Raw genomic sequence first — 18896 nt, 5'->3', positions numbered from 1 at the left:
GGGAGACTGTGACCAGGTGTCATGTGATGGGTGCTGGCGGACACAATGGCCTCTTGAAAGGGGAAAGTAAACAACGTTAAGCCTCGTTGGCATCTTCTTCTCCTGCCCCCCCCCCCCCCCCATCACCCCTCACCCACACAGCCTCACATGCCTCCTGCAGCTTTGTAAAGACCCCGAGCTTCAGGCCGGCCGTGTTTGTGTATCTTTTCCCACTGGGCATGTAGGACCGCACCCTGTCACTCCAAAAAAAAGCTGTTATCAGTGGCATCTATCAAAGGCGTGTTCAGGGTCTGAATACTTATGGTCATGTGATATTTCAGTTTTTATTTTTTAATAAATTTGCAAAAGTTTCTACATTTCTGTTTTTTTGTGTCAAGATGGGGTGCTAAGGGTAGATTAATGAGAAATAAAATGAACTTTTTTTATTTTAGCAAATGGCTGCAATGAAACAAAGAGTGACACATTTAAAGGGGTCTGAATACTTTCCATACCCACTGTATGTGAATTTACTTTTGCTTTCAGGTTTCATTGAAGATAACTATTATTGATACAGGTATGTGGGTTTCAACTATGTTGGACTGTATAAGAGGATTATTTTGTACCTATTGCTTACGTTTGTGTCAGCGAGCTATAGGGCTCAGATTTTATGAGAAATAAAAATGTGATCTTTGAAAAAACCCATTTGAAAATATTAAATATTGTATGATATAAAATATTCTATAAAATATTGTAAAATATTTGAAAATACATAATATTGGAAAATGACGTAGCTCGGTCAGTGTGTGTGGCAGTAAAAGTTGCACCCGATGTCGTATGACGAGCGACACGGTCCTCTTCGGGCGGATGGGTGAAACAAACACAGGACTTTCACCCAGGAGACCAATGTTCACATGAAACTAAAAGTAAATCGTGATATTTTTGTCTCGTGAGTCGTGATTCAGCAGCAATTTGGACTCGAGTCCCACTCTGAGAGGCCCGCGCTGCGACTTGAGACGTGTTGGTAGTTATCCGACACACTTTAAAGGGGTTGTCAGTTGGTTGCCTTTTCTTTTATTGAGCAGGAGACAGATTTTCCAGAAAATTGGATGCTTCGTCTTGCACAACACATATTTGAATTGAATGCTTTCATACAAGAAGCACAAAGTGGGTCTGGAGTTTTGTATTGACTGTAACGATGACACAGGGGCGACTTATCTGATATTCAGTGTGAGATAAGTATCACAAGCATGTTTTATTGTTACTGGGGGGAAAAAAATAGAAAAGGGTATTTTCCCATGTGGTTGTTTGTCCATTTTTAGTTAGCTCTCCTCTTCTGTCTGTGGAAACACATGAATGACGAGCGTGTGTATCATGTGATAGTTCATTAGAGGCGTCCCGAAAGAGGCCTTCAGGACCCCAAGTGTCAAACAAACTGAAATAGTTTCAGCTCTACTCCATGAATCCTGTCGGCAGTAAAAAGGAGCAGCGACGGACATTTGTTTTAAAAACCTTCGGCTCCGAGTGTCTGAGGACAGAGCGACTAGTTCGTAATGTGGATGTTTTTAACACATCTAAACGGTTTCATCGTAATTTGTATTCTCTGATATAATTCTGTTCTGGTTTCTTCTCTGCAGAGTGACTTCCCTGTAGCTGTTCGACAAAGAATGAAAATGACTTTATTAAATTAAATTCCAGTGAACATTAGTCTAGTTCATAGCAGTGTGTGGAGACATCGTGCGTTATCAGACTTTATCAGACTTATCAGACTTTGTTTCAAAAAGCTTTAAACAATACCAGCTTGAGAAATAAGGTCAACTGGAAGACATTATATGATATCAATGGTATTATCCTGCCTAAATAAAGGTGAAGGAATAATACTAATATATTTTAACTGCATTTTTGTCGGTTTTCGGACTGCATATTGAAAAGTAAACCGTGTATCTCTTATTTTGCGAGTGCCATATTTCCAAGTAATCTGCATTAAATGCTTCTTTGGGTTCAAAGAATTCCACTTCTTCTTCTTAAATGTACAAAAACACTTGTGTAACAACTGTGTGGCACGAGATATAAAAACGAGGCCCTTTTTTTCTTCTTAAAACTTTACATTTGGTGAAAATAAGTTTCTTGGTTGGACAATCACTTGACTGATAGATGGTGTTTTCCAGGGTTATAATCTTGAGTTGGGTTGGATTTGACATCATGTGGTGGGTCGGTGGGTCGGTGGGTCCAAACCTCAGCCTGACTCTCTACAGTGCTGCGGGGGAACAAAATATCCATTTACATGACACTTGTTCACTTTTAAGCCATTGGTGCCTGTGTTTCATGTGTTACTTATTCTTATTTATTTTTAAATGTCTTCTTTTAAGTGATAAATGTCCTCTCTGAATGTTTTCATACATACTTTTACGTCTTACTGCTGAACTGACTGATGGGTCTTGTTGTTCTGAGTTTGTACTCATGGTGGAATCCACTCATTGTAAGTCGCTTTGGATAAAAGCTTCTGCTAAATGACACGAAATGTAATTTTTGTTGTTAATTAGATGAGATTAAATATTTCTTTATTAGTCCCACAGTGGAGAAATTTCAGTATAAATGTAATATAACATTACATTTCGCTGACGCTTTTATCCAATCATACACCGTAGATTCAGCTACAGGGAGCAAATCAGGGTTAAGTGTCTTGCTCAAGGACACATCAACTAGGGGGGGTATAGAACCTCCAACCTGCTGATTGAAAGACTGACCTGCTACCCACTGACTCACAGTCTCCCTACATGTAATGTTATGTTATGTAATGTGATGTAATTTAATGTGATGTAATGTAATTCAATGTTATGTAATGTGATGTAATGTGATTTAATGTTATGTAATGTGATGTAATTTAATGTTATGTCATGTGATGTGATGAGTCGTCAAATTTATTTCGTTGTATGTTTTTTTCACAATGACAATAAAGTTCCTAGAAGTCCGAGTTGTCGTTGGTGTGTCTGACGCTGTGACGGTCGACAGGTATGTGTGCGTATGATCGACAGGTATGTGTGCGTATGATCGACAGGTATGTGTGCGTATGATCGACAGGTATGTGTGCTCATGTTAACCGATTCGTCACGGGACCAGAAGAGACTTCAGACCGCCGATACGGGTCACTGCAGACAAGAATGCGTATCAGACTGGGAGGAGTCTGAACTGGAGTTTTCCTCCTTCTTCTTCTTCTTCTTCTAAATCCTCTTTATTTTATTTTACAAAGAGCTTTCTTCAGAGAGAGACTCCCAGCTGTGAGCTGCAAAGCGAATGTTTCTTTTGACCTCGAACAAAGAGCTTCCTGTCCCATCGATGTGTTTTATCTCTCGTTGAAGACGTTTTGACTCTGAGCTCAGACGAGCATCGAGACTCTGACGGACACGTTCTGTGAAGAGAGCTTCTGCGTTTTATGCAAATTGCCGTGGAGTTTATATTCAGCTCCCCAGAGGGAGTCATGTTCAGTTGGAGAAGAAAAGGCTTTTTTGTAAATTGTGCCTGGGGCAAGATGGAAGAGAAGAAGACTGACAGCTCTGTGGCTGCCCTTAACTCACCGGAACCGTGTACATCATTGTATATATATATATATATATATATATACAATGCATGAGGAGATCTCTGCACAGCAAAGTTAATTTACCTTGCTTGTGTTTCGCACCTTCCACACAGAAACAAATAAAAATAAAAGACATGAATCAAACGATGAAAACACTGGATTTTCTCGATTAAATAATGAAAAAATCGACCTTTAAAAAAAAAAAGTATATATATATATATATATATAAAAGAAACAAAGAGCAGCATTTTTTTAATTAAAAAAAAAAACCCAGAAGGCTTCATCAGATTTGGAGAAGTGATGGTTGAACATTACAAAAGCCAAATCAGACTGAGGGGCCTTTCTCTCTCTCCTTGTGTGTGTGTCACTACGTGGGCCTAAAATACAAAATAAAAATACACCGGCGGCGGAAATAACGCTGAGTGGAATAAACAATGACAGTCGTGGACAAAACTATTGCGTTCACAGAACTTCCTGTTGCAGGAGATGAGGGCGGGACATCTGGGGGGGGGGGGGGTGGATAAAACAAAAGGGGTCGAGCTGGCGGTCCAACGTGTTTTTGTTTGTTTTGAATATGACGGTCGAGTGGGGTCGGAGTAACACGCCGCCAAAGCTCGACTCACGCTGCCCTAAAAAAAGCTCCGAACCGCCGTGACCTCATCTGTGAGCCGCTCGAACCCAACAGCGACCGCAATGCTTCGCTTTGACCTTTGACCCTTCACAGAACTCACTTTCTGCACGTGGCCTTTGATGTTGCTCGAGTGGTCATTATAAGGGCATAGATTTAGCGCGACCACACACACACACACAGTACTGTCATCAGAAACAGTCGTTTAGAGGAACGGGCCTCTGCTTCTTCCTTCCGACGTGCGTCAGCGAGGTGGCGGCCTGTGAGCTGCGTGGAAAATCCTGTCTGGTGGCGTCAAACGCGGCGTTTGTAGCAGAGAACTGTGACAAGCGTGAAGAAACAGGCAATTTTCTGCCATTTTCGGTCACGTCTCTCCGCTGTTTCCTGCTCGGGACGACGTTGTTTTCTATTCGCACCGACGGTATTTTTATGAGATAACCGGCGACTGGGACCGTATTCATATTTGAAGCTGCTCCTTCATCCACGTTAAAAAAATTAGCACCTCTCTGCTCTTTATTTTTGTTTTATGGCGCAGAACTTTAACGTCTTGTAGCGTCGTTTTTCGGTCGAGGCAGGCAGCTGTTTTTAGTGAAAAACAAACCACTTAACCCACCTGCACCAAAGAGGAGAGTGTGTGTAAGTGTGTGTGTGTGTGTGTGTGAGGGGAGGAGGGGGGTTCTGCCACAACTTCATCATCTTACCGTGGGAAGAGTTGTGGACAAATCTCCATCAACTTTGAGGAATAAAACGACCTTATCGGCCCGGAGCGTCGCCAGAGCCGAAATCTGACGAGCACGTATGAAGACGTGTCTGCCCGATCTGAGAGGAGAATGAATAATGGATGTATTGATAATTCGCGATGTCCTTCTGCTTTACACGGTGCTTATCTGATGCTGTTTAACGGCCTGTTGGGCTGCTTTCAAGTGGCCAAACATGTTTTTGGTTCAAAGTGAACTCCTGATGTATTTTATGAAAGAAGGCGCACGTCATGTCGACGGGACATCTTACAGGAAGTGTGAAGAAACGACCGGGGATTAGGGTCCTCTGAATGTTCCGGTTCTCATATGGTGGACATTAACAACTGTTGTAAAGCTCAGTGTGAGGGGCAATCATATTGGAATCCTAACCTCCCCCCCCCAAAAAAACAATCACGGCTTCAACTAAACCACTTTTTGGAGTACAGCAACAAACCTGGAGCACAGATGAAAGAGAGGCGCGTTTCCTGGGCCGAAGCGGCCACTTTCCCCACTTCCTGTACGGCGAGTGTGCGTCCGCCGAGTGGTACACAAACACTGCAACAACACACTGCCCCAATCTCGGGAGATAGTCCTGAGACAAACATCTTCTTGTGCAGGGAGTTGAGTCGATCATGTGCTCGATATTATCTGTTTTTGAAGTTGCAGCACAGTGGCCCTCTCTGTTCTAATCAGCAGGCTCGGCCTCGGCAGCCCCCCCCCCCCATCTCTCTCTCTCTCTCGGTGTTGTTGTGTATGTCTAATTGAACAGTTCATTCCCCTATAGAACGATTCTGTTGCCCTTTTCTACAAATGAAGCATGCTTTTTTTACTTTTATAGTGTTTACGTGACACACTGACAGCTTTAAGACTTTATTTTTGTGTGCACAAATTGAATTAGTCCCAGTGCAACACAACACAACTTGTGTTTTCTCATCTCAGAGAAGATGATCACTCGTAAAAGCTCAGCCTCGAGTCACGTGGAGGAGCACAACAATGTGGGCTGGTGCGACACCTGGTGGACGGAGTTGGTAACTTCCACCACAGTGAGGATTTCATTTTGTATTTTTTAAGGGACCATGCTGAACTTGGATGAAACAGTATTTGCACAACAGGATTACAGCAGCATACTTTTTTTTTACACAGAAAAAATATGAAATTCCAGCAAGTGCCTGGAGGTTGGACGAGTTGTCCTATTTGAACAGTGCCGGGCGACCAGTTTCCTCTCTGCAGTTATGTTATTCTAAACTCAGCTTGTGTAAACTTCAGTTTCATATTTACAATTCAGGTATGAGAGTGTTTTCGTACTTCTCAACCAAAAAACAACTAATTAAACTGCTCCCTTAAAGGTACACCTTTTAGAAAATCATAATTACTCACCATCATCATCATCATTATTACATCATCATTAATATTTCCAGAAAACACAGAACTGTAAAAAAAACGAAACATCTGAAACACAACATACAATCCAATACATCCAATCACCTGTCTCCGAACCCTCGTGCAGTACAACTCGAGTCATATTCGAGGCGTCCAGAAAGAGTTTTCCTTCGAGAACAAACGTACACTACCGTTAGAAAGTTTGGGGTCACTTAGAAATGTCCTTATTTTCAAAGTAAACACTGTTTTTTTCAATGAAGATAACATTAAATGAATCATAAATACACTCTATATACATTGTTAATGTGGTAAATGACTATTCTCTGGTTCTTAATGACATTTCTCCATCGGCGTATCGAGGCCGATCTCCAGTGTTCTAGTGGTACATTGTGTTATCGCCTTAGAAGACTAACGGAGGGGTAGAAAACCCTTTTTATGTGAGCACAGCTGAAAACAGTTGCGCTGGTGAGAGAAGCTATACAACTGGCCTTCCTTTGAGCGACAAGTTTGAAGAACAACATTAATATTTCAAATACAAATCATTACTTCTAACCTCGTCAATGTCTTGACTATATTTTCGATTAATTTTGCAATTAATTAGATAAATAAAAAGTGTGAGTTTTCATGGAAAACACCAAATTATCTGGGTGACCTCAAAGTTTTGACCGGTAGTGTACGTGATATATCGATGTTTCTGCCGCGGTTGAAGCGTTCCCTCAAACAAACCCCGACAAGCTCGTCGGGCCGGTGCTGACTAACTGCAGGCCCGGTTCAGCTGGTGCGTCTCCGCGGCCTCCGACGCCGCGGCGGCGTTGATCCTGGCCACGCGGCTCCCGCTGCTGGCGTTCTTCATCTTGCGCTTGCGCAGCGAGGACCAGCGAGTGCGGAAACCCTCCCCGGAGAAAAAATACAGCAGCGGATCGAAGCACGAGTTGGACGCGGCCAGGCACATCGTCACCACCACGGACTTCTGCATGGCCAGCTTCTCCGAGCACGTGGCGCTCTCGCGCGACAGGAAGCTCAGGTGCACGGTGCGCTGCACGTGGTACGGCAGGAAGCACACCAGGAAGGTCACCAGCACGATGACGATCATCCGGATGGCCCTGGAGCTCACGCCCCGCTGTCGCCGGGCGGAGTTGTCGCGCGACAGCAGGGCGCGGATGATCCCGGCGTAGCAGATCAGGATGATCAGGAAGGGCAGGGTGAAGCCCGTCGCCACGGAGATGTAGTTAATCGTGACCAGTTTGAACAAACCCTTCCCGTTGACGCTCGGAGGCTCGAAGCATTTGATTTTCCCCGTGACGGGGTCGGTTTTCTGGCCGCTCATGAGGAACGGCGAGTTGGTGAGACAGATGAACGCCCAGATGCCCACGCACACCAGGCGGGCGCGGGTCACCGTCGCCAGCCGCAGGTTCAGCACGGGGAAAACGATGGCCAGGAAGCGCGTGACGGACATGGCGACCAAGAAGTGGATGCTGCAGTAGAGGTTGACGTAGAGGGCGTAGGAGCTGATGCGGCACAGGAAGTCGCCCTGCTTCCACTCGCCCTGGTTGACGTAGTAGAGGACTCTGAGCGGCAGCGTCATGACGAACAGCAGGTCGGACACGGCCAGGTTCATCATGTACACGTGGAAGGGCGAGCTCTGGCGGTACGTTCGGATCAGCACCGCCAGGGCGAAGCCGTTGCCCAGCAGGCCCAGCACCGTGATGACGGAGTAGGACGTGGCGTAGACGTGGCCACGGAACTCGTCGATGTCCTTGGTGGAACATTCGTTTCTCCCCACGTCGCCCGTCAGATTGGACTCCATGGCAGGTCTCTCTGCAGAGAGGAGGAAGGGATGTGGGTGAAAGAGAGGAACATAAACTGTGAAAACACGAGCGTGGTGACTTTGATTCTGCTGACGAGAGAGGAACTCAGAAACTCGTGTTGAAGCATCGTAGAAAATTATTTTAACCTGCAACCTTTCTTTCCTTGTTAGTACAAACATTACGCATTGAAATCGATTTACTTGAATTATAGTATAATGGTGTGAAGTGTTTGTGGCAGAGGACGAAGACGCCTGGAAACCAAGGCCCGAATAACTTCAATTTAATATGAAGCTTAATAACAGACTTGGTATCATTAATAACATAGAGACTATTGAATAATAATTTCATGAGGAGGATGTTGAAGGATTTTAGAAAAGGATGAAAGCATAAGAGGATAACTATTATAACCTGTAATCTTTTTTTCTTTTTAATGTAACCATTAAGCATTTAAACTGTTTGAATTCGATTATATTTGGGATTAAGCCATATTTATATATATATATATTTATTAGGGCTGTCAATCGATTAAAAAAAAGTAACTAATTAATCGCACTTTTTGAAATTCATTAATCGCAATTAAAAGTTAAAAGTTCATTCTTTTTAAAGACCAAACTTCCCACAGAGCTGTGTTTTCAAAGAGGCTCCTACCTATAAAGTGCCAGCGAGGTATTTAATATTGTGGATGATAAATTGTTTCTTCAGTGAAACATCAGATTAGTAAAAATATATATATATATTGAGACCCCATTGGTCCTGTCATCTTTACCACTGAACAGCAGAACCAGTGGCCTTGGTAACTGACTGACATTCACATATGTCACGTTAACCCTCTGGAGGCTGGGGGCATTTTATACATTTTACAAAAAAATGTAAATTCACCTTTTAAAGGCGTTTGCATATGACACATACCCACGTGTTATACATCAAACATTCCAGAACAATCTCAGCTCTATTCAATGAGGCTCAATTGTCCTCGTGCCGTGTTCTCTGCTCTCTGACTGACAGGCTGCTAATGAGCCTCACCTGTGAGGTGGGAGGTCCTTTGTGATTTACTGAGTGATCATTGGTTGTTTTTTCCCAAAATGTTGACAGACAAACGGATTGACCAATCACGGTGAAGGTTTCGTGTGACGAGTTCTTTCCGCGCCGCGTCCCCCGACACGTCGCCCCTCCGTTCCTCTGTGTATCAGAGGGGGAGACGGGAGGAAGGAGGAGCAGGAGGAAACCCGACTGATTCATCCACGAGTTTAAACTGATTTATGCTCCTTATTTTCGCGGAGAAATAATTGTTTTAAAAACGGAAACAGTGTTAAACCGTTTGACACTCGGGTTGAGTGTAAAAACTTCAACGAACACTGGAAGTAAACAAAGTTGCGTTAATTGCGTTAAAATATTTTAGTGCGTTAACGCATAGATTAACGCGTTAACGCTGACAGCCCTAATATTTATAGATATACATATTTATATATATACTGTATTTATATTTATATATACAGGACTGTCTCAGAAAATTAGAATATTGTGATAAAGTTCTTTATTTTCTGTAATGCAATTAAAAAAACAAAAATGTCATGCATTCTGGATTCATTACAAATCAACTGAAATATTGCAAGCCTTTTATTCTTTTAATATTGCTGATTATGGCTTACAGCTTAAGAAAACTCTAAAATCCTATCATAAAATTTTAATATTTCCTCAGACCAAGTAAAAAAAAAGATTTATAACAGCTGAGTGTTTGTCAAGGCTCAGGAAACCCTTGCAGGTGTTTCTTGTTAATTAGACAATTCAAGTGATTTGTTTAATACCCTACTAGTATACTTTTTCATGATATTCTAATATTTAGAGATAGGATATTTGAGTTTTCTTAAGCTGTAAGCCATAATCAGCAATATTAAAAGAATAAAAGGCTTGCAATATTTCAGTTGATTTGTAATGAATCCAGAATGCATGACATTTTTGTTTTTTTAATTGCATTACAGAAAATGAAGAACTTCATCACAATATTCTAATTTTCTGAGACAGTCCTGTATATGTATATCTATATACTGTATATATATGTATATATATACTGTATACATATATATTTATATATATATGTATATACTGTATATATATATGAATATATATGTATATACATATATATATATAAAGATATATATACTGTATACATATATATTTATATATATGTATATACTGTATATATATGTATATATATACATATATATATAAATATATATATATACTGTATACATATATATTTATATATATGTATATACTGTATATATATTTATATATACTGTATAAGATGCTATATGTTGTGGGGTCTCACCTGTGTCAGAGGATCCATAAGACAATATTCCTATAAGGCAACAAGGCCCTAGAGACCGGATGATGGCACATTAGCCGCTCCGCAGAGGAGAATTTTGAGATTTACCATGCAGCATTTGTCTGCACAGGAAATCTAGATTTAATAAGACTTTATTAAAAGAGGAGGACAATCAGATTTCCCCTCCGCCCTCAGGGGCTCGGTCGAGGTTTCAGAGACACAGCCTCCAGTTTCAGAGACTGGAAGAAACTTCTGCTTGAGAAGATTTCACCAGCTCCGAGTCCGGATAGGAAGTCTCCCAGTTCTTTAGGAAACTGGACCTTAACAAGCTCCTTGAGGATATGTATATAGTTATATGTATTCTGCCTGTGTATATATATATATAATATTCAGTCACTGTAGATTCTTTACTGTTTTACTGTAACACCCGGTTCTGTTTCTCCTGTGTTCCGTGTCTCCTGTGTCTCCTCTGTGTCTTCTCTGTCTTAATTGTTTAATTTCCTGCACCTGCCCTCAGCCACTCTTGTCTCGTTACTGTCTGATGTCATACACCTGTGTTTCCCTCCTATATATTGTGTCAGTCTTTCCCTTGTGTGCTGTCGGATTGTCGTCTCTAGTTCCGTGTCTTTTTCCTGTCGTCCTGTCTGTCGTATCTGATCCTGCCTGCTTCGACCCTGCCTGCCTGCCTGCCCTGACCGACGATCCTCTGCCTGCCCCTTTTGGACCTTGTTTTTTTGTAAAATGTTTTGCCTCATTAAAGAGTGCTTTTTTCTAATTCATATTGCGTCCAGCCTGTCTCTTTGCGCCTGAGCCTCACCCCGTCACAAGAACCTGACATTTACTGTTTATTATTACTTATTTTTGTAGTGTGCACTGTACCCCATTGCTGCTGTAATCCTGTAATTGTCCCCACTGTGGGACAAATAAAGTATTATCTTAACTTATCTTATTTTGAACTGGGGAAAGTGTTGCAGGAAACCCCTTAAACCTTCTAATATGTGACACTGAGACCGTTTCATTGACTTGAAATTGTTGTACGTGACATATTGCCCCACTAGAGGACGTGTAGTACCATATCACTCCACTAGAGAGCTTGTAGTACCATATCGCCCCACTAGAGAGCTTGTAGTACCATATCGCTCCACTAGAGAGTTTGTAGTACCATATTGCCTCACTAGAGAGCTTGTAGTACCATATCGCCCCACTAGAGAGCTTGTAGTACCATATCGCCCCACTAGAGAGCTTGTAGTACCATATCGCTCCACTAGGGAGTTTGTAGAAGCATATTGCCTCACTAGAGAGCTTGTAGTACCATATCGCCGCACTAGAGAGCTTGTAGTACCATATCGCTCCACTAGAGAGCTTGTAGTACCATATCGCCCCACTAGAGGGCGTGTAGTACCATATCGCTCCACTAGAGAGCTTGTAGTACCATATTACCCCACTAGAGAGCTTGTAGTACCATATCGCTCCACTAGAGAGCTTGTAGTACCATATCGCCCCACTAGAGAGCTTGTAGTACCATCAGAATCAGAATCAGAATCAGAATCAGAAACAGGTTTATTGCCAAAGAATGAATGTTTTCACAAACAAACGAGGAATTTTTTTTGGTGGAAGGTGCAACATTTGGACATGACAAACAACAATCAACGCAAGGAGGGAGGAGGAGTGGGAGGAAGAGGAGGAGGAGGAAGAGGAAGGAGCGGGAAGAAGGAGGAGAGAGGAAGGTGGAAGAAGAGGTGGTAGTCCTGGGGGTGACAGTCAGTCAGTCCCGGGGTCCATTGATGAGCCCGACCGCCGGGAAAAAGCTATTGGTGTGGCGGGAGGTCGTGGTCATGATGGACGCAGCCTCCTCCCGAGGAGGGACTCGAACAGGAGTGTCCAGGGTGGGAGGGTCGGCGACAATCTTTCTGGCCCGCTTCAGTGACCTGGAAGTGAACAGGACCTGGAGGAAGGCAGACTGCAGCCGATAACCCTCTCGGCCGAGCGGATGATGCTCTGCAGCCTGCGCTTGTCTTTGGCTGTGGCTGCAGGGTGCCAGACGGTGATGGAGGAGCAGATGATGGACTCAACGATGGCCGTGTAGAACTGTACCATCATCTTCCCTGGCAGGTTGAATTTCCTCAGCTGCCTCAGGAAGAACATCCTCTGCTGGGCCTTCTTGGAGATGGAGCCGATGTTCAGCTCCCACTTGAGGTCCTGGGAGATGATGGAGCCCAGGAAGCGGTAGGACTCCACAGCGTCGGGGAGTCACACAGGATGAGAGGGCGGTGGGGCTGCATTCCTCCTGAAATCCACAACCATCTCCACTGTCTTCAGAGCGTTGAGCTCCAGGTTGTTCTGGCTGCACCAGGTCACCAGGTGGTCAGTCTCCCACCTGTAGGCGGTCTCGTCCCCGCCAGAGATGAGTCCAATGAGGGTGGTGTCATCCGCGAACTTTAGGAGCTTGACGGACTGGTGACTGGAGGTGCAGCTGTTGGTGTACAGAGAGAACAGCAGAGGGAGAGAACACAGCCTTGGGGAACCCGTGCTGGTGGTCCGGGAGCCTGAGACGTGTTTCCCCAGCCTCACGTGCTGCTTCCTGTCGGTCAGGAAGTCTGTGATCCACCTGCAGGTGGAGTCGGGCACGTGCAGCTGGGAGAGCTTGTCCTGCAACAGGGACGGATGATGGAATTGAAGGCAGAGCTGAAGTCCACAAACAGGATCCAGGTTCCTCGGGAGTCCAGATGCTGGAGGATGTAGTGAAGGGCCATGTTGACTGCATCGTCTGCAGACCTGTTGGCTCTGTAGGCGAACTGCAGGGGTCCAGGAGTGGGTCGGTGATGGTCTTGAGGTGTGACAGGACCAGCGTTCAAAGGACTTCATGACCACAGAGGTCAGGCGACGGGCCTGTAGTCATTGAGTCCTGTGATCTTGGGTTTTTGGGACGGGATGATGGTGGAGGCCTTGAAGCAGGCTGAACGTGGCATGTCTCCAGGGAGGTGTTGAAGATGTCGGTGAACACCGGAGACAGCTGGTCCGCACAGTGCTTCAGGGTGGAGGGGGAGACGGAGTCCGGGCCCGCTGCTGCGGGGTTCTGCTTTTAAACAGCCTGTTGACTGCTCTCTCCAGGATGACGAGGCGTCGCTGAGTTGAGGGAGGGTGCCCCAGAGGTGTGACCCCCTGATGGGCGGGGGGAGGGTGGGCTGATGGTCTGTGGCTTGTTGGTGGGGCTGTGGGGATGGTCTCAGGACTGCTCCATTGTCTTTCAAAGCGGCAGTAGAACTCATTTAGCTCGTCTGCCAGAAGCACATTGTTCATGGAGTGGGGTGATTTGGGCTTGTAGTTGGTGATCTGCCTGAGCCCTCTCCAGACAGAAGCAGAGTCGTTTGCTGAGAGCTGCTGTTGCAGTTTCTCAGAGTACAGTCGTTTAGCATCTCTCACCGCCTTGCTAAACCTGTATTTGGACTCTGTGTACAGGTCCTTGTCCCCACTCCTGAATGCCTGGTCCTTCTGCAGTCTTAGCTTCCTGAGCTCCGCTGTGAACCAGGGTTTGTCGTTGTTATAACTCACCCTGGAGCTGGATGGAATACAGCTGTCCTCACAGAAGCTGATGTAGGAAGTTACAGCCTCTGTGTACTCATCCAGGCTGTTGGTAGCAGTCCTGAAGACATCCCAGTCAGTACAGTCAAAGCACGCCCGTAGATCCTCCAGAGCCTCACTGGTCCACTTCTTGAACTTCCTCACCACAGGTTTGCAGAGCTTTAGTCTCTGCCTGTATGAGGGAATCAGATGAACCATGACGTGGTCAGAGTTTCCCAGTGCAGCTCGAGGGACGGCGTGATAGGCCCTGCTGATTGTTGTGTAGCAGTGGTCCAGAATGCTCTTCTCTCTGGTAGGGCATTTAATTAACTGTCTATATTTAGGGAGTTCGTGGCTGAGGTTTCCTTGGTTAAAATCCCCGAGTACAATAACTAAAGAGTCCGGGAAGGTCCGCTCCACACGCCGTATCTGTTCAGCCAGGGTCTGTTGTGCCTCGTTCACGTTCCCCTGCGGCGGCATGTAAACTCCGGCCAGGATGAATGAAGCGAACTCACGTGGGGAGTAGAAGGGTTTGCAGTGGATGATAAAAGATTCCAGGTCCGGCGAACAGTGCTGTAGAATCACCGTTACGTCGTTGCACCAGCCGTTGTTGAGGTAAAAGCAGATTCCTCCACCCTTTTTTTTACCGGAGAGCTCCGTGTCTCGGTCCGCTCGGAACAGCTGGAAGCCAGCGAGCTGGAGCGCAGAGTCTGGTATCGAGCCACTAAGCCATGATTCCGTGAAACACAGAACGGAGGATGAGGAGAAGTCTCTGTCTCTCCCCACCAGCAGCTGGAGTTCGTCCAGTTTGTTGCACAGTGAGCGGACGTTGGAGAAATATGCCCGCAGCGCTGTACGAGATCCCGTTTCCGTAGCCGCACGAGCGCGAACGTTTCCCTCTCCGCCGGCGTTTCACCACGTGGGAAGGTGAGCACACCTTTTACAAAAATGTCCAGTAACTCCACAGAAGTTAAAAACGTTGGAAGTAAATCCGCTGGAGTTGTTCCCCTGATGTTCAATAGCTCTTCTCTGGTGTAAGAGCTCTGGGAATCCCAGCAGAAAACAGTATTTAAAACGAAAACAATAAAAAACATCGCGCACCAACACACCGAGGCGACCTTTCGCGGCGCCATCAGTAGGCATATCGCTCCACTAGGGAGCTTGTAGTACCATATCGCCCCACTAGAGAGCTTGTCGTACCATATCGCCTCACTAGAGAGCTTGTAGTACCATATCGCTCCACTAGGGAGCTTGTAGTACCATATCGCTCCACTAGAGAGCTTGTAGTACCATATCGCCCCACTAGAGAGCTTGTAGTACCATATCACTCCACTAGAGAGCTTGTAGTACCATATTACCCCACTAGAGAGCTTGTAGTATCATATCGCCCCACTAGAGAGCTTGTAGTACCATATCGCTCCACTAGAGAGCTTGTAGTACCATATCGCTCCACTAGAGAGCTTGTAGTATCATATCGCCCCACTAGAGAGCTTGTAGTACCATATCACTCCACTAGAGAGCTTGTAGTACCATATTACCCCACTAGAGAGCTTGTAGTATCATATCGCTCCACTAGAGAGCTTGTAGTACCATATCGCTCCACTAGAGAGCTTGTAGTACCATATCGCTCCACTAGAGAGCTTGTAGTACCATATCGCTCCACTAGAGAGCTTGTAGTACCATATCGCTCCACTAGAGAGCTTGTAGTACCATATCGCTCCACTAGAGAGCTTATAGTACCATATCGCTCCACTAGAGAGCTTGTAGTATCATATCGCTCCACTAGAGAGCTTGTAGTACCATATTACCCCACTAGAGAGCTTGTAGTATCATATCGCCCCACTAGAGAGCTTGTAGTACCATATCGCTCCACTAGAGAGCTTGTAGTATCATATCGCCCCACTAGAGAGCTTGTAGTACCATATCGCTCCACTAGAGAGCTGCGCTCACTAAATGCGGGGCTACTCGTGGTCCCTAGAGTCTTAAAAAGTAGGATGGGAGCCTCTTTTATGGAACCAGCTTCACCTTCAGACAGAGTCACCTCATGTAGAGTAGACTGAAGACTTTCCTCTTTATATACAGTTAAATCAGGTTCACCTGGTCCAGACCTAGAGATGCTGCTCGAGGCTTATAGGCTGCTGGGGGACGTTTTAGGATACACTGAGCACCTCTCTCCTCTTCTCTCTCTCCTTATGGATGCATTTTTATCTCTCCATCGCACATTATTAACTCTGCTTCCTCTCCGGAGTCTTTGTGACTTCCCGTCTCATAGGGTCTATTGGACCTGGCTGATGCCCCGCCCACTCCTCCTCTCTACCTCCATCCGAGTGATGGATCGCGGAGGTCTGGATCGTGGTCCATGACTACTACCAACTATTCATACACTCTGTCATACTCATTGCATGTGTTGTAACCCTGTAATTATTCCTTCTGGCCACATGACATTTATTGCACCTGTCCATCCTGGAGAGGGATCAATAACACATTAAAACTCTATTCTCTCCGGGTCCCTCACTGCGTTACTGCTCTGTTCCCCGACAGTAGACGAGCATTTCAGAGCTTTATGTCGTATAGGGTGACAAACTTCCTGCTTCACGTGCATGACAGAATATTTTTTCATGTGCAACCTGTCCAACCTGTCCACCCTGTGCACCTGTCCACCTGAGGTGATGAACCTGCATTCTTGTTACAATAACCTGAATTAGCTTCGACGAAAAAAATACAAAATGCAATTCAAAAGGACATTTCTTTCTCTCTCTCTCCTGAAATTGCAGAACGTCTTGCACGTTGCCGTCAACTTGTTTGTCGCCGCTGCTCTGAATCTGCTTCTGCACGCATCATCTCTCTTGTTTTGTGTTTCCAGTGACTCAGAGAGAGCTTCACATATGCCCCAGCGCTGGTTAGAACATGCCAAGTTGCATAATAAGTACACTGTAATAGTCCGTCGGTTACTTGCCCCTATGAGAAAAGTGAGAAACATCTGGTTTTAAAAGCCTTACCTGTGAGTTGCTGCCTGCGTCGTGGAGCTGCAGTCGGTCGTTGCTCTGCGGCCGGTCGTTGCTCTGCAGCCTGTCGTTGCTCTGCTCTGCCTCGTCTGCCAGACCTCGTGGAGCAGCGGTGGGAGGAGACTGCTGGTGGCTGCTGCCGAGGAGCTCTTCTCTCCATCTTATACTCACTTATACCGGTGACATCATCAACCAGCACGGCCACAAACAGAGAGGTGCATTAACGCGCAGAGTTGTGAATAGACTTTTTTTTATTATTGACTCGAAATAGTAAACAACGATTTAGATAAATCCTAATTGCATTATTTTCTCAGCATTACATTATTCATACATTCTGTCATATTCATTGAATTTGTTGTAACTGTTCTTCTGTACACATGACATATATGACTGTCTTCCTATGTTGCTCTCCTGAAGGGTTCGTCACTTTTTTTACCTGGGAAAGTTTGTATTTTAATTTTTTGGGGGGAGTTTCTTCTGATCCGATGTGAAAGGTCAAAGGTCAGTGATGTCGTATGTGTACCGATTGTAAACCCCTCTGAGGCAAATTTGTGATTTTGGGCTATATAAAACTGAATTGAATTGAGTTTATTCATTTTGATCAGCCGAGAGCTCGTCCACATTGTGGACATCAATAATAATCCTATTCCATTTAACCCTTGTGTTGCCTTCGGGTCATTTTGACCCGAATCAATATTACACCCTCCCCCCGCCTATGGGTCATTTTGACCCGATTCAATGTTTCACCCTCCTGTTACCTTTATATTTACTAACATATTTTACCCTTTGGGTTCAATTTGACGCCAGCAATTAAAACCTCCAGAAAATTATTAGAATTAATATTGTTTTCCAAGTTTAAGTGTGAGGCACTTTATGTTTGTTTGTTGACTACCGAAAGAACACCGACATTAAACATTGAATGGGGTCAAATTAATCCTAAGGCGGGGGGAGGGTGTAATATTGATTCGGGTCAAAATGACCCGAAGGCAACACAAGGGTTAAACATTTGCCTGGATCCCCCTTCACGTCACACTCTGACTGTTATGAGCTGGACAGATGCTCAAAGACCCGGCTTGTCACATGCCTGTATCCTCATCTGTACATCATCTCCTCATTTAATGTCCTCCGATGCTCCTCTTGCTCCTCTTGCTCCTCTTGCTCCTCTTGACCGAGTCATCCGTCCTTCAGAAACAAGTCAAGAGCATTTTTCTATATTATTATAACACCTTGTATTAATCCTGAGGTGTGAGGCGGCAGAGGGATGTAAACTACACCCGGGTCCATGAAGACAGCCCCTGCCCCTGGATGATGGGAGACATTTAGTTATTACCCAGCATTTCCTTTGAAATCTCTCTAATGAGTGTGATTTGTGGGGAGTAAATGGACTGCGGAAATGGGCAAACTAATTTTTGCATCTGATAGGTTGTTAGGATAATTCATCACTTAGTGGTTAGGGACCAGCGAAGACCAACATCCAAACCCACTCAGGAGTTATCGGTATCAACGCCACCGGCTCAGAGAGTTGTTACTCTATTCGCTCCGCGGTGCAGAAGTGAACTGCGAAGAACGACTTGTTTTTTGACCTGGCTGCGTCTAGGTGGTTAAATTGAGTGTTTTTTCATGAGCTATAGTGCGGTTTCTTCGCGGGTCATAATTTCAGCGATCTGTAATATCCAATAATGTGGACGGGAAGTCAAAAGGCTTAATGGGCTAAGTGCCTCATCCCAGGACAGCGTGCAATTGGTCAAAGTACTATTCTACATTGATAGAGTGTGTGTGTGTGGGGTGTATGTGTGTGTGTGTGTGTGTGTGTGTGTGTGTGTAAAAGCACTAAAAGCTCACTGAATGAAACTTTATCACTCAGAATAACAACCTTTAAAGTGTATTATCTGTTGATT

The 18896-nt window shown here is 44.9% G+C and overlaps 1 protein-coding gene across 1 annotated transcript; it reads right to left on the bottom strand.

Moving 5' to 3' along the window:
• Positions 1-5775: 5775 nt before the first annotated feature.
• LOC130209593 (cysteinyl leukotriene receptor 1-like) lies at positions 5776-17047 on the bottom strand. The gene is made up of 2 exons (XM_056439346.1): positions 16993-17047; positions 5776-8116 (listed from the first exon to the last, which is right to left on the bottom strand). Exon 2 carries the CDS (start codon positions 8103-8105, stop codon positions 7053-7055), a length of 1053 nt encoding a protein of 350 aa, XP_056295321.1. The 5' UTR covers positions 8106-8116; positions 16993-17047; the 3' UTR covers positions 5776-7052.
• Positions 17048-18896: the final 1849 nt, after the last annotated feature.

The sequence above is a fragment of the Pseudoliparis swirei genome, chromosome 19, assembly GCF_029220125.1.
Source record: "Pseudoliparis swirei isolate HS2019 ecotype Mariana Trench chromosome 19, NWPU_hadal_v1, whole genome shotgun sequence".
Classification (NCBI taxonomy): Eukaryota; Metazoa; Chordata; class Actinopteri; order Perciformes; family Liparidae; genus Pseudoliparis; species Pseudoliparis swirei.
The sequence above is the reverse complement of the archived record's forward strand: the minus strand, read 5'-3'. Positions and strand labels throughout refer to the sequence as shown.